General features: G+C 36.3%; 2 protein-coding genes across 2 annotated transcripts; both read left to right on the top strand.

The window, feature by feature from the left end:
- Positions 1 to 894: 894 nt before the first annotated feature.
- On the top strand, positions 895 to 1839 carry LOC118853870 (olfactory receptor 5D18-like). Its single transcript, XM_036764104.1, has one exon. The coding sequence runs from the start codon at positions 895 to 897 to the stop codon at positions 1837 to 1839; it is 945 nt and encodes a 314-aa protein (XP_036619999.1).
- Positions 1840 to 15340: 13501 nt separating this feature from the next.
- LOC118853878 (olfactory receptor 5D18-like) lies at positions 15341 to 16285 on the top strand. Its single transcript, XM_036764116.1, has one exon. The coding sequence runs from the start codon at positions 15341 to 15343 to the stop codon at positions 16283 to 16285; it is 945 nt and encodes a 314-aa protein (XP_036620011.1).
- Positions 16286 to 16863: the final 578 nt, after the last annotated feature.

Raw genomic sequence — 16863 nt, forward strand, 5'->3', positions numbered from 1 at the left:
CTGCAGTCCCCCAAAACTAAGTGCAAACTTCATTGTTGCAAAGACAAATCTCTCTCAATATGAGCTTTCCTTTTTTCATTCCCCTAAGAAAATGACCCTTCAGGGTTCCAGTATTGGAGTTCCCCCTTCAAATGCCTTATAATGTGCAAAAGGGATTGGACAAATTCTTCTTCCTATCAGCACGCAGAATATGGAGCAACGGTTAGAAGCTCTAAAGACAACCATGTTCAGATCTTTGAATTCATCTTATGTAGATATTGGTAGAAAAGCTCACTCCTTCTCAACAAACTCCTACCTACATGGATCTTGAATTCTGTTATAGTTTATCCTTAGAGTGTTATCTGAAGCACTAAGAGATAAAGTGATCTACTCAGAGTTATATAGCTAGTATGCATCACAGACCGCACTTGAACCCAGATCCTCCTGACATTGCATGACTGATAATGAAAACGATTGAAAAATGAAAAGGGATGCAACAAGAAGTAGTGGTTTCCCCTTCACTTGAAGTTTTAAGCAAAGATTAGATAATGGCATGCCAATGATCATGGAAAGGGGATCCTTATCCCTTAATTCAGAGAATTCAGAATAGAATCTGTCTTTGTCTCTAATTCAGTTTTCTCTCTCTCTCTCTCTCTCTCTCTCTCTCTCTCTCTCTCTCTCTCTCTCTCTCTCTCTCTCTCCTCTCCCCATTCCTATTTTACTGAATTTTTCTCAAAATGAAAATATTATTTATAATAATACTTATTTTAAAGTTAATCTATCTTACTTCCAAAATTTATGTTAGTAATACATTTTCCTCAATTCAGGAATTCATTCCCTACATTCCATAAGTAACTCATTTTATTTCATTTTCACCTTCTCAGAATCTATTTTGAATTCTTTTGAAGAGAAGCCATGGTGACTACTGACAAGAATCAAAGTGCTCCAGTCATATTTATCCTTTTAGGATTCTCAGATTATCCAGACCTCCAAGTCCCTCTCTTTCTAGTGTTCTTGACCATCTATGTGGTCACTGTGGTGGGGAATCTGGGCATGATTGTGATCATCAGGATCGACTCGAAACTCCATACCCCCATGTACTTTTTCCTCAGTCACTTGTCTTTTGTGGACTTTTGTTACTCCACCGGAGTCACTCCCAAGCTGTTAGAAAACCTAATTGTGAAAGACAGAACTATCTCCCTCCAGGGTTGCATTTCACAGTTCTTTTTTACTGCTACCTTTGTGGTGACAGAGACATTCTTATTGGCAGTGATGGCCTATGACCGTTACGTAGCCATCTACAACCCCCTGCTTTACACTGTTTCCATGTCACAGAAAATTTCTGCCCTTCTGGTGGCTGCGGCGTATTCATGGGGCACAATTTCTTCTCTGATATTTACCTACTCTCTCATTGTGTTGTCATTTTGTGGGACTAAGGTTATTAATAATTTTCTCTGTGAATATTCTGTCATTCTTTCTGCCTCCTGCTCCGACAAACACTTCAGTGAAATAATACTTTTTATTGTTGCTAACTTCAATGCGCTTTGCACGCTCATCATTATCCTCACATCCTATATTTGTATTTTTGCCACCATTCTGAAAATGCATTCAGGGAGTGGGAGACGTAAGGCTTTCTCCACCTGTGCCTCCCACTTGACAGCTGTTACCATCTTCTATGGGACCATTCTCTTCCTCTACTGTGTTCCTAATTCCAAAAGCTCGTGGCTCGTAGTTAGAGTGACCTCAGTTTTTTATACTATCATAATCCCCATGCTAAACCCACTAATTTACAGTCTGAGAAACAAAGATATAAAAGAAACCCTCAGGAAACTAATGAATATCAAAACTTTTACTCACTAAAATTATTTGTCATGATAATGTGTTTCCTGATTGAGCTACTGTCATAGAAAGTGTGGTCAAAATCAATCAAACAGGTCATTAATTTATTCCTAAATAATAGCTCCACACTTATTGGATAGACTGACATTTGTCAAATGTTACCATCTCTAAGACAGATATTTTATGTAATGTTTCACATTGGTAGACTTCTCTCATCTCCACCTCTAAAAAGGGGTGAGATGTCTTCATATATATCTTCATAGACCATGTTATTTGTATAATTCCATAATATTAATCTTTAGATGTTTCCTTGTTTTTATTCTTTCAACTGGTATTGTTTTACATATGTACACTACCATTACTATTATTGTTATTTTGTCAGTATTATTATTGTTAGTTTTGTTTTTTACTCCATTTACTTCACTTTTCATCCATTCATGTCTTCCCATCATTCCCTGAATTTGTCATGTGAATTATTTCTTACAACATAACAATATTGATGGACTTCAATTTGGCCATTCTTCAACTTATAGCATAACCATTGTATCCATTTCTTTACTGTTGAAAAAATGCTGCAACACATATTTCCAATGACCTCCTTGGTTACATACTTAGCAGTGGAATCAAAAATAATCCCCTATCCATGGAGAACTCATGAATTTATTTAATAAAAGCATATTGTGACAGATGTGTATGTCCATGTATTATTTTCTACATTTAAGCTGGGAGAGGTTAAATAACTTGCTCATGGTTACTCATGAAGTGAGGGAAGTAGCATTTGGACTCGAGTTCTCTGCCTCTTAAGTAGATCTCTTTTCACCACATTACATAGTGTCCAAATTTGTTCTCTTTTATTTCTTAAGCTCTCTGCAATTTGCCATCTATCTAAGACAATCACTTGAATGAATAGGAAAAAAAAAATATTAAGTGCCTACTCTCTGATCAAGGCTGTGCTATGGAATAGGAATAAAATGTTTAAAAAAAATCTCTGCCCTCTAAGACTTTATATACCAAAATATAAGGTAATTTTGATCTGAGGAATCACAGACCCATTGTGAGTGAAGCTCTTAGATAATAAATGAAAACATCCTTTCTTATAGCAATGCTACTAGTCATTTGAATACCGTTCCCTTAAGAAGTGGTAGAAAGGTGTGAACATTGCAGGTCAGATTACATTTATAATAAGTGCTCTGAAAGGTTTAGATGGACTCACATAGGCTAGGCAAGTAACTTGTATCCTCGCTAAGCACCCAGGAGAAGCTACTATACATTTTAGGGATTTATTTGCTTGAGATTACTTAAAATTATAAAAAGATGAAAAAAATTATGAATAATAAAATAATTATTATAGAACAAAAGAACAAATTGAAAGGGACTCCTGATAAACCAAAAGTAAGAGGGAGGAATAGGTGAAGGTGATAATGTTGGTGGATGTATCTCTTAAGTTCTCTGAGGCAGGTAACTTCCAACAAATATAGTCTGTACTCCCTGTCATAAAAAAGGGCTGAAGCAGACAATCATGAGGCTGAAATAGACTTGCCAGACACCTCTACAATTCCTAATTCCATCTTTCTTTCTTCTGTTTTCCTTCTCTCTGGAGCCAAAGGTGAACTCAAACATACATTTTAGTATTGTACTCCTGTTAACCTGAGATGCTTACAGAAAGAAAAAAAAAGTCTCAAAAATATACTCAATATGAATCATGTGTGGTTGAATTCAGACATCTCTGTCTCCTTTTGTATATTCCAATCATGGTCAGAGGATGCTCTGTGGTATGACTTACATTCCTGGAATATGGCAGAGTAGGACAGATATTTCCAGGTTCCCTAAATTTCCTCCACAAACAGAAAATCACCACAAAATGAATGTAGAGCCGTAAAAATAAAGGAACAAAGCAGGTGTTCTTCTAAGATATTTTGAGAGGACCTCAGGGAAGACTCCAGAGGCTGAGGTTTGGTCTGAGTGAAGTGTAAACACCTGTGGGTCAACTCCACTGAATCAACAAACAGTAGACCCTTAAGGAAGCAGACTAGGCTTTAAGAAATTTTATCTCAACTTTCACAGCATGCAAGGCCTGAAGAAATTTCACCTTACAAACTTTTAGCTCACAAACTTTCATCTAAAGAACAGCAGACAGCTGAATGAGGGAAGACTGAAGGACCCCCTGATGTTTCTGGAAGTCAGGCCTACCAGTGCTGACCAGATGTGATCCCTATCTATGGGTGTGGGTGAGAGCAGCAAGCATATGCCAGGTGGGTTCGGTATCAGAGGGAGCAAGAAAATTTTCAGGGCAGTGTTGCTGGGGCTTAGGGAAGGATGAAAGGAGTCCTGAGGCTAAGCCCCCAAACAAAAGTCAGAAAACAATGATAAGAAGGACTTGAGGCCTAGGGCAACATTACCCACAACTCAGGATTAAAACTTCATAATAATACTACTAAGCTGCTAAAAATAAAATAAGACAAAAATAAATTTGAGTATCATTGATAGCTATTTTAGTATAAAGTAGTATAAAAGAAGATCTGGGTTTATATTTGGAAAAAGTAAGGTTTATAAAAAAGCCACTCTTACCTTAAAGAGTAATGTCAACTTGTTACAAGGCCCAAAAAGAAATCTCAGAAGAAATTAAAAAGGAATTCAAAAATTAAATAAGATAGAATAAGGAAAAGTTAGCCAAAAAATAAAAAAAAAAAGTATTCAAGAAAATTATGAAAACAAAGTTGACCAATCAGAAAAGGAGATACAAAATCTTAGGGAATAAAATTATTCCTTGAAAACTAGAATTGGGGAAGTGGAATCAAATGACATTGTAAGATACCAAAGCATAATAAAACGAGAAAAAATAAAAAAGAGAAACATCTCATTAGGAAAAAAAAAAGTGTTCTGGAGAACAGATCACAAGGATTATCAATGTAAGAATTGCAAGCCTACCTGAATGTTACAATTAAAAAAAAAAAGAATCCAGATACAGTATTAACAAGAAATTATTAAGGAAAATTACCCTGAAGTTCTAGAACAAGAAGGTAAAGCAGAAATAGAAAGAACACACCAATTGTCACCTGAAAGAGATTCTAGGAAGAAGACTTACAGGAATGTCATAGCCAAGTTTCAAATTTCCCCATTTAAAGAGAAAATAATGTAAGCAACAAGAAGAAAAAATGCAAAACAATTTAAATACCATGGAAAAACAATCAGGATTTCACAAGTCCTAGTAGCTTCTACACTAAAAGACTGTAGGTCTTGGAACATTATATTTTGAAAAGTAAAAGAGCTGGAGTTGCATCCAAGAATAACTTATCCAGCAAAGTTGAATATAATCCTGAATGAAAAAAGAAAATGGACATTTGATGAACTGAAACAGGTGTTTGAAACAAAAAGACCAGATCTCAATGGAAAATTCAATATAAAAGATCCAGAAGAACTGTAAGGAAATCATTAAAGACTAATTATAAAGCACTGATTAATGTAAAAATGTTTACTTGTGATATATGAAAATGTTATTAATATTAGTAATTATTATTAGTAGTAATAGTAGTCTTAAAACTGTCATCATTACTAAGGTAGTTTGAAAGAAAGGTCATGACCAAGTTGTGTATGATGAGGCGATTCTCAAACACAAAATTGGGTAGGAAGAGATTAAAAGGAGAAATTATCTCATGAAAAGAATCATGAAAGAAGGAACTAAAAGAAGAAGAAGGTGGGTATGGAGAGCTGGTAATACTGGAACCTTTTTCTCATCTCCATTGAAGAGGCAACAGAGGATAAGTCTTCCTATCTTTAAAGAAGTGAGAAAACTGGGGGAGGGACTTTTATAGTAGCTATCTAAATCCCTGGTCATGGTTTAAAAGAAATAAATCCTATCCTGTCCTTCTCTCCCTCCCTGTTTCATTGATTCTGAGATCCCATTAATGATTGTTTAAGTGACCACTCCCTTAAATCCTTCTCCTTCAACCCAAAGTGATCAATATCTCACTCTAAAACTATCGGCTCCTTTTATCATAATCACTGTAATGTCTATTCCATAAGTAAAACTAGCTCATGCCACATAATGAGAAGGCAGGACTCACTGGAAAATACCCTAAAGGCAAAAGGAGAAAAAGATGGCAGACAATGAGATGGGTAGATAATGTCATCCAAGCAACAAGTATTAGCTTTGACAGACTTGGGGAGATGGTGAGAGATAGAAGGGCTTGGCATACCAGGGTCCATAGTGTCAGATAGTGTCAGACACAACTGAATGACTCAACAGCAACAACAGCAACTTATGCATTAACTCTGAAATGCCTTTGTCTGATAACAATCTATTATCATTCTACCTCTCCCTCTGCCTAGAAATCTCCAAACCAGTTCTTTGTTATCATCATGAATTACAATCACTCTGCTTCTCAGGTCTAACCTTACCCACCCCTCCTCTTCTTCAAATAACTATACTCTGTAACCTTCCACATCTTGAGTAATTGGTAACCAAATTCAACTCTATGTTATTCCCTTTTCTTAAAGGGGACTTGCTTTTTTTTTTTCTTAATTTTTTTCTCCCATTTATCCTTAGAAGGTCTTGCACCTTCTAAGATTCAGCCTTCGATTACTTTAATCATCTGTTGACTTCACTCCTGCTCAGCTACTACTGAATAAAGATGAAGAAAATATTAAAAGTGTGTTGACTGCATCTACTACCAACTTACATGTATATGATATGAACTGAATTCTCACTGCAGTGATATAATTCTTCTACAACTTCTGTCAAGATATTTGGAGATAGCCTATATTCCAGAGCTAAAGCCTAGCAAGCAGATTGTTCCCTAAGCTTAGCAATAACAACAATCCTTTGGACTCACCCTCTGACGATCTCATCCTCTCAGCAAAATATATTAGTTTGACCAGCACCAGGTATTCTCTGAGGGATTTATGATTTTCATATTAATATATATTTATACTTGTTGGAACTTCCCTGTTTCCCTGGGACCTGAGAGCCAGAAACAGTCAACACACTACAGCAGAATCAATCTCCAGAAATTGAATAATCTCCCTGCTAGTAACTGCTAAGTGAACAGGAACCAGGTGCTGTACTCCTGTTCCCACCACCCTAAGTCTATTTCTGTACCTGACTGAACAGTCTTAAGGCTCAATGACCCTTAAGACTTGGGACAATTACTGTAGACATCATAAAACATTTGAGAGTCTGCCTGCCAAAACAAACCCAGGAACGACATGAACACAATTACAAAACACTTTCTAAACAAATAGAGTCAGATCTAAATAATTGGAAAAAAAATCAGTCACTCGTGGTTAGGCCGAGCTAATATAATAAAAATGACAATTTCACCTAAATTAATTTACTTGTTCAGTGCCATACCAATTAAAATACCAAAAAATCATTTTATAGAGCTAGAAAAAATATTAACTAAATTCATCTGGAAGAAAAAAAGGTTCAGAATATGGAGGGAACTAATGAAAAGAAATGGTAGGGAAGGTGGTCTAGCCACGTCAGATCTTAAACTGTATTATAAAGCATCTGTCATTAAAACTACTTGGTACTGGCTAAGAAACAGAGTGGTGGATCAGTGGAATAGGTTAGGTACACAAGACACATTAGGTAGTGACTAGAGTAATCTACTGTTTGATAAACCCAAAGACTCTAGTTTCTGGGATAAAAACTAACTATTTGACAAAAACTGCTGGGAAAACTGGAAAATAGTAGGCAGAAACTGGGCATACACCGACATCTCACACCATATATCAAAATAAAGTTGAAAGGAGTATACAATTTAGATATAAATGCTGATAACTGCAAGCAAACTAGGAGAGCAAGGAATAGTTTACCTGTCAGATTTATGGAGAAGGGAAGAATTTATGACCAAAGAAGAGATAGAGAGTGTTCTGAAATGCAAAATGGATAATTTTGATTACATTAAATTAAAAAGTTTTATATAAACAAAGCCAATGCAACCAAGATTAAGAGGGAAGCAGAAAATTGGGAAAAATTTTTATAGCCAGTGTCTCTGATAAAGGCCTCATTTCTAAAATATACTGAGAACTGAGTCAAATTCATAAGAATACAAGTCATTCTCTACTTGACAAATGGTCAAAAGATATGAATAGGGAGTTTTCAGATGAAGAAATGAAAGATATTTTAGTAATATGAAAAAATGGTCTAAATCAGGGCTATCTAACCTTAGGCTTTTATTGAAACAATAGACAATATATTTTGATTTGCCGTTTTAGTGAGAGCTCTGCTGTAGCTTGGGTTCATTTACTAAAGCATTTATGTAAATTTCTATGCTTCTAGGTGGGCCACATAAATCATGGGCTGCATGTGGCCTGTGGGGGCTGCATTTTGGACAGCTCTGGTCTAAATCACTGTTCATTAGAGAAATGCAAATAAAAACAACTTTTAGGTACCACAACTCACCTGTCAGATTGGCTAACATGACAAAGCAGGAAAATCATAAATGCTGGGAAGGATTTGTGAAATTTGGAACACTAATGCATTGTTGGTGGAGTTGTGAATTGATCCAACCTTTCTGGAGAGCAATTTGGAACTTTGCCCAAAGGGCTATAAAAACGTGCATACCCTTTAACCTAGAAATACCACTTCTAGGGCTATATCTCAAAGAAAAAAATCATAAAAGTGGCAAAAGGACTTATAGCAGCTCTTTTTTATGGCGGTAGAGAATTGGAAATAAAGGGGAATTGGGGAATAGCTAAACAATTTGTGGTATATGAATGTAATGGAATACTATTGTGCCATAAGAAATGAGGAGCAGATGGACTTTATAATGATCTGGAAAGACTTGCACGATCTGATGTTGAGTGAGGGGAGCAGAACCAGAAGAACATTATACATGATTACAGACACACAGTATCTTTGATCACTAACTTTGATAGACTTGGTTCTTCTCAGCAATGCAAGGTTCTAAGACAACTCAAAAAGATTCAAGATGGAAAAAGCAATTCACATCCAGAGAAAGAATTACAGAGTCTGAATGCAGATTGAAGCAAACCATTTGTTCTCTCTCTCTTTTTTTTGTTTGATTTTGTTTTTCTTTTGTTTCTTTTTTCTCATGGTTCATTCCATTGGTTGTAGTTCTTCTTTACAACTTGACTTTTGTGAAAATATGTTTAGTGTGAAGGTATATATAGAATATATATCAAATTGCATGCAGTCTTGGGTGGGGAGGGGGGAGAAGAGGAAGGGGGAGAAAATTTGAATCTCAAAAAACTTGAGTAACCTTAATGTTGTAAACTAAAACTAGAACAATTAATAATAAAATAAAAAGAATTGAGAAATCACAAGGCTAAACAATTCTATTAACTTGGGGTCTGTTCTCACAGGACTGAAGAATGCCTGTATTGTCCCAAGAAATGCTAATCATGGGAACTGTTGGGTCCCACCTTTCTGTGGTTTTCATGTATAAAAGCCCTACCAGTGCCACAAGCCCCCATTCTCAGGGGGACTTCAGTTTGAAAACCTATTTTCCTCTCTCTGAAATTAAATTTTTGTTTGATTCCTAACTCTCCTGTTTGTATCCTACCTTGTTCAGCCCTGGCCACTCACAGGTTAGAGGCTGGTACCAATCCAGTTGTTACTTCCTAGTTGACTCATTATTACATGTACCACAGCATCCTTTGCAAACCTTTACTTTCATCCTCAAACTTATCGCAGTTTGTCTCCTCTCACTTTCTCAGTTGCGAGAGGTGACATCTTTCATTAAAAAATTTGAGGCTATTCACCAAGAACTCCCTCTTCACCCCTTCTCATCTCACATCATTCAGATTTTTTTTTTCCTACGTTCTCCTATGCTTCTGTTCCATACAAAGAGATGAACATTCTCATTGCAAAAGCTAACCTCTTTGCGTGCACTATTGGTCTCATTCCATCTCATCTTTTCCAGCAAATTTCCCCCTCTGTCATCCCTACTCTCAGTAATCTCTCCTCAGGTATTTGTTGCTTACATAATGTTTACAAATATGTTCATATCTCTTCCATCCAAAAACAAACTGAGATGAAATAAACAGACAAAAACTCTCTTGAACTACTCCCTGCTATTGACCATCTTATATTTCTCCTCCCTTTTGTGGATAAACTCCTTGAGAAGGCATTGTGGGATTGTTGCTTTGATTTTGTGTCTTCTCTGTTTTTATTTCTCTGTAACCTAGCTTCCAATTTCATCAGTCAAGTGAAACAGTTCTCTCCAAAGTTAGCAAAAATTTCTTAATGACCAAATCTAATGGCCTTTTCTCAATCCTCATCTGCAGCCTTTGATGTTTCTGATCATCCTTTGTAAACTCTTCTCTCAAATTTTTCATTACCCTGCAGTATTCTGATTATTCTCCTATTTCTTTGACTGTTTCTTCTCAGTCTCCTTTGCTGGATTTTCTTTTAAGTCATTCCCACTAAAATTTGGGCATACCAAAGACTCTGTCTGGGGCCCTCTTCTATTTACCTCTTTGCTATTTTTTTAAGTGAAATTTATGGGTGAGCACGTCCCATTCACATTCATGGTTCTGATTACTAACTGTGTATTTCCCTTTAATAGTTTAGTTCTGTTTCTTCCCTCCCCCCCTCTTTTATCATGTGCTTTCTCAAAGTCTATTTTACTTCTAACCAATGCCTCCTTTTATGCTCCCTCTTTTTTATCACTGCCACCCCCCCACACATGCACCTTTTCTTTTATCCCTTTCTATTTCCCGATGGAGTAATTTGCATTTCTATATAAAACTGAATGTCTGTGTGTGTGCTAGTCAGATCCTAATGGTTATCTTTGTGCAGAAGATTCTCAGATCCACATTTTTAACCCTTACATTTCTTTTGAGCTCCGGTCTGGCATCATTATCTGCCTCTTGAATGTCACCCAACTTTTTGTCTGATAAACCTCTCCTTTTCAAAATAAAACCCATACTCCTTTCTCCCAAGTCTGTCCCTCTTCCTAAACTATTGAAAGTACCAAAATCAGTATAGTTGCCCTTCTCTAACACCAAAAGATGCTCGTTCCTTCCTTCCTCATTACCCTCATTGTCTATCAGTTGGCAGGGCCTGCCAACTCTACATATAGAAAATCTACCAAGAGTCCCTGAAACATAGTGCTTTACAAATGTTTTTTTTAAATTGAAGTATCTAAATTATTTTTCATCCTTCATCTACTATACCTGAACTCTGCACATAATAAGCATCTTTTTTGTCATTATTTTTATATCCAAACTCTGATCTCACTCTCTCAACTCCAGTTAATTTTATTTGTACTGAATTGGATTGAATATTGCTAAGTTGACTTTTATTGCATGTTGCTGACAAGCAACCAAATAAGGAAGCAATATCCAACTTTACCCATCCAAAATTTCTTCATGCTTTCTCTCCCTTTATGGTTATTCGCAGAACAACTCCCAGAACTCCCAGAGGAAAATCATAGAAGTGGACGGCATTATACATTCTGCACAATGAATTACTGTTACATCATCCTTGTAGGGGCCTGCCATAATGTTTGTGAAGCAGATTGGAACTAGCTGGAAATAAAGCAGTTTGAAAATAATTCTCAAGTTGGATGCTTCCTCTGTGTTTTCAAGGACATCTCATTGTATAAAGAAGACACAAGAGAAATGGCATTATATCTAATCACTTATTTTATGAGCCATGGGAGGGGAGAAAACAACAATAACAAAACCAGAAACTTAGTAATGGATTCTCTAGGGTCTGAGTCTCCAAAGGCTGTGAGTTAGATTTAAATTGTACAACATTATCCCAATTCTTTGCCTCCATTTCAGGAAGGTGGGTTGTCTTTCCTTAAAGTCCAGTTTGAGCTTAGCTATGAAATAGTGTCGATTGTTTTGTATGCCCAATGAAAACTGCTATACTTCTCTGTAGGAATGTACCACACATGGCCCCTACTGGCCTTAGGCTGAGCGTGCTTTTCTCCAGGATGTTATTAATCATGGGAGTGTTTTCCCAGCAATTTCATTTGTGACAGAACCAGGGAAATAAGAAATACATGATCCCACAGACTGTGGAGTCAGCACACTTGGGCTTTGCTTCTTTTTCCTTTGTCTGGGATGCTCTTCTTTCACGACTGTGTCATATCAAAGACCAGTAGCGGGGAAACTGAGACACATTTTCTTCAAGCAAGGTAATAGCTTATTAATAGCGATGTGTATAGGTCAGACTGGCCCCTACAGTTAGGTCAGTGGCCCAGATGGGAGGAGTTGGGAAGCTTTACAACTTTCTGCATCTGGGAAAGTGGGTCCACAGTCAGGTGTGACTGATAACACTCCTCTGACAATTAAGTACAGTTAATTGCTTTATGGGCCTCAACTGCTTCTAGTAATCTTAGCTAGAAAATCAGGACCCGCCCCAATATTCCCCCTTCCCTGGGGGAGATCACACTACCTCTGGTTTTACAAGGAGAGACTAGGGCAGAAGAACACTTGCTTAAGGGAGAGACTCAGTTCAACCACACATTTAATTCACACTGGGAAAGATCATGGTTTTGAACTTAACTGAGAAATGGGGTTTGACAAAATGGGATACAGGGTTGACCAATTATTAAATGGTAGAGCATAATTTTTCCTCATGACTTTGCCTAATAAATGAGAAAGAAGTTGCTAGAGTATTGTTGCAGGTGTTGAATTAAAATGTTAAGAATAAACATCATCAATATGCACTTATTGAATTTACATATGCATTTATTGAACACACTGTCAAACCAGGAGTCATTAAATATAGTTTCTGTGCTCAAGGGACTCAAAATTTATATGGAGGTGTAAGAGATTCTGGCTTGACCTTTAACTAATCTGCAATTGTGCTGATGAATATCATAAATCATCTGTAACAGCAGATTTCTCTCAAAGACTTATTATAGCCCAAAATTGCATCATCTAGTAGCCATCAAACAATAATAAGCTTATTTAAATATAGAATGTCTGGTCTGCAGACAACAAGCCTCTTTTCCCCATTTTCTTGTACTTGGAGCCATTCCAGCTTGATAAAAATTGCCAGATTTTGAGCTTTTTTGGCCTAACTTTCTGAAGCCCAGGCTCACTTTCATTTAAGAAGAGGTTTAGGTGTAGAGTTGGCGGATGGATAGAAAGAAGCCTATTGATCTATCTAATCATTATATATAGCATGATTTTATATTAGATACAAGTACTATTTTATACGGTAAGTATATCACTGTGCTAAATATATTTCTTGGAAATGTTATACATACTATAATATTGTGTGTGTGTGTGTGGAGTATATGTAATAATATGAAGGACAACTTGGTATCCTGTATAGAAAGCCAGCTTCAAAACCAGGAAGACCTGCTTCTAAGTCCCACTTTTGTTATATACTAATTTCATGACCATTAGCACATCATTTGACATCCCAGAGCTCTAAGCAAGTCTTTAAGACTTTAAGGTACAGAAAAGGCACTAGTCTATATAGGCACAGGGAATATCCTTCAGTGAGAGTTTCCTATACCGATGAAATCATTGATGTAATCCCTATCCCTATAAATTAAGTAAGCCAATAAATGCTGAATTGACAATGAATGCTGAAGGTAGCAAGCACTCCATATATTGAAAGAAGGGAATAGTCAATGGGAGATAAGAGGTCAGGGAAAAGGGAGTTCTTTCAAGCCCCCTTGATAGAAAGTGAATACTTAAATAGGTGAAGATGAGGGTGAAGAGCTTTACAAGAGGGAATAGTATTTCAGTAAAGGTAGTGAACGCAGGGAAAGGAGGAATGTAGAACTTTTGGAAGACTTTCAATGCCAGGCTAAGAAATCTTAACTTCTTAACTTTTATGAAAGATTGATATTCAGAATTTTAAGAGATGTTAGTTTTGTCCCATTGATACATATCATTTGGCTGTTACACTTACAAATTCCATTATACTGAACAAAAATATGAAAATTTTTCAAAAAATGAGAGAGAACAAAAAAAAGATTAAAACATAGTTAATAACCATAGTTGCTGTCTTTATTTTTTGTTATTGTTGATCTCATGACTTGTTTTAAATTACTCATGGTCCCTCCCAAAAAAAGAGAAATAAGCCAAAAACAACAACAAAAATCCAGAACTCTTATTTTTATTAATTCAAGCATGGACACTTGATATAGATAATGTACAAAAAGTTTATCATAGTTATCAGACAGGTTTACGTTGGGAAAGAATGCACAGAAAATACAAGAGAAGTTATTTCACATGTTCAGGGCTTACAATGAAACCTAGATTTTTGGTAGGACAGAGGAGAATCACAGAGCAACTTCGTATTAGGAGAGACCTTGAAAAGAAATAGGAAATTAAGGTATAAATAGAATTGATGTAAGTTTACAAATATTGGTTCAATGGAAATATTTAGATATCAAGACCTTGAGGACGTAGTATGTAGAGGAACTGAGAGCTTGGGGAACATACATGCTAACCCATTGTAGTGACAGTAGTGGAAGATTGATCAGTTTTCTTCCTATGTCAAAAGAGACAATGGGAAGCATTATTCATCAGGATTTGACTATTTTTACATTTGGCATATACTTAACCCTTCTTACTTCTTTACCCATGAATAGTTGTTTGTGCCTGATGATTTTTTGAGCTTACCTGTTATCCTCAGAATCTTGCCAAATATCAAACTTTCTTCTCTTCCTTTTCCTATGCTATACAACCCAGTCAAAATTGTTATGATTTATAACTCTGTGTAGAGTTATAACTTCCTAGAATGTTTTTAAATTTGTTGCTGTTAGGGATCATCTTGGAGTCCATGGATAGAATTCAGGGGTTCTATGAACTTGGATGGGGATCTCCCTCTTTATTTTCATTCTCCTCTGACTAAAATTTAGCATTTTCTTCAGTTTGGAATGTAGAAGATTTTCTCCTGAGAAATAGCACCAGAATTGCAAAATGAGTCCAGGGTGGGTGGGTGGGGAACTTAAGAATGAAGTTTTAACTTCATTTCAATATAATTGATTTTGTTGTTAATTACATGCCATTTATTTTATGCATTTTTTCCATGAGAAAGAGACCTATACATAGACAAAAATTAATAACCTCTACTCTAAGTTCACTCAAACATAGTCAGTTCACAGTATTACTATGTGTACTATCTCTTCTCCCAGGACAAACTACATGCCACAGTACAGTTTAGACCAGTGAATATCAACACCAACTTTGAAGATACTTCTTTTCATTTCTCCCTTGGTTATTGTACTCAACACACCCATTTCTCTCTTCTGCTTTCTCCATCTTGCATGATTTTCCTCCAGTAGTCATAAATTTTTAACGATTGATTTTCAAAAATGAACAAAAAGATAAACTTTTAAGTTTAATCTTCAGTATTAGCATTTTATTCAACAACTCAATAAATCAAGCTATGACTTGTGGTTTTTGCTAATTTCCAAGTTGTAAATGTTCACACTGAAAATTTAATAACTGGCTCTCTCTACACCGTAGGAGATGGATTTAGCAATACCAAACCACGCACTCCTCAAGCTATCTTCCACTCTTTTTAAGGCTCTGTTTTTGAAGATAAAATTTCTATTTCCTTACAGCAGGGACCATGGTGAATGCTGACCAAAATCAGACGGTTGCAGCTATATTCATACTCATAGGATTTTCTGATTATCCAGATCTTCAAGTCCCTCTCTTCCTTGTGTTTTTGACCATTTATGTAGTAACTGTTGTGGGGAATCTGGGCATGATTGTAGTCATTAAGATCAACCCCAAACTTCACACCCCCATGTACTTCTTCCTCAGCCACTTGTCCTTTGTGGATCTCTGTTACTCTACTGTAGTTACCCCCAAACTGTTAGAGAATTTGCTTGTGGAAGATAGAACAATCTCTATTACAGCATGCATCACACAGTTCTTTTTTACTGCGACGTCCGTGGTGACAGAGACATTCATGTTGGCAGTGATGGCTTATGATCGCTTTGTGGCCATTTGTAATCCTCTGCTATACACAGTTGCCATGTCTCAAAAACTCTGTGCACTGCTGGTTGCTGGGGCATATTCATGGGGAATAATATCTTCTTTGATATTCACATACTCTCTCCTTATATTGTCTTTTTGTGGGACTAACATTATCAATAACTTCCTTTACGAGTACTCAGTCATCCTCTCTGCTTCCTGTTCAGATAGGCAGTTCAGTGAAACGATACTTGTTATCTTTGCCAATTTCAATGAGTTAAGCACCCTTATAATCATTATCATGTCCTATCTTTTTATTTTTGTCACTGTTACGAAGATGCGTTCAGCCAGTGGGAGGTGGAAAGCCTTCTCCACCTGTGCCTCCCACCTAACAGCTATCGCCATATTCCACGGGACCATTCTCTTTCTCTACTGTGTACCCACTTCCAAAAGCTCATGGCTCATAGTCAAAGTGACTTCTGTTTTTTATACAGTAGTGATTCCTATGCTAAACCCTATAATATATAGTTTGAGGAACAAAGATGTGAAGGAAACCCTCAAGAAGTTAATAGGCAAAAATGTATTATTTAGTTGAAATACACACACACACACACATATATATATATGTATATGTATACACATATATACACATGTGTGTCTGTGTAGCATACACTTATATATGTAGATATTCTCTCCACTAATAAGATATAAATTATTTGTGACCAGGAACTATTTAATGTTTTTCTACACATCCCCATCACCTAGTATAACCATTCATTTATAGCAGGGGCTTAATAAATACTTATTGATTAATTAATTGACTCTGTGAGTAGATGCTGCTAATCTAGCCAATGATAGTGTACTGCATATTTATCAAGGATGATTCCACTCCCCCAAATATTCTGGTCCAGGGAGGTAGAGTATAAGAACAATATTGTTGGTTTCCTAGAACACTTCCTTCCCCTATTACACTATAAAATTTGTGGAGATGAACTTTGTAGTTAATCCAAGGAAAGAACTGAAACATTCCCAGCAATGACATATCAGTAAGGTTAACAGAACATAAAACAGATGTCCTATTTGTGGATAAAAACCTGACAGAGGGAGGACTGAATCACTGACTTCAGTGTAATCTGATTCATTTCTACGTTGTATGGGATGATTTCTTCATTC

Source organism: Trichosurus vulpecula, chromosome 6 (genome assembly GCF_011100635.1).
Source record: "Trichosurus vulpecula isolate mTriVul1 chromosome 6, mTriVul1.pri, whole genome shotgun sequence".
Lineage (NCBI taxonomy): Eukaryota > Metazoa > Chordata > Mammalia > Diprotodontia > Phalangeridae > Trichosurus > Trichosurus vulpecula.

Excerpts from the sequence above, each read along its gene's own strand:
- LOC118853878 (XM_036764116.1), top strand. The coding sequence starts at position 15,341 with ATGGTGAATGCTGACCAAAATCAGACGGTTGCAGCTATATTCATACTC.
- LOC118853870 (XM_036764104.1), top strand. The coding sequence starts at position 895 with ATGGTGACTACTGACAAGAATCAAAGTGCTCCAGTCATATTTATCCTT.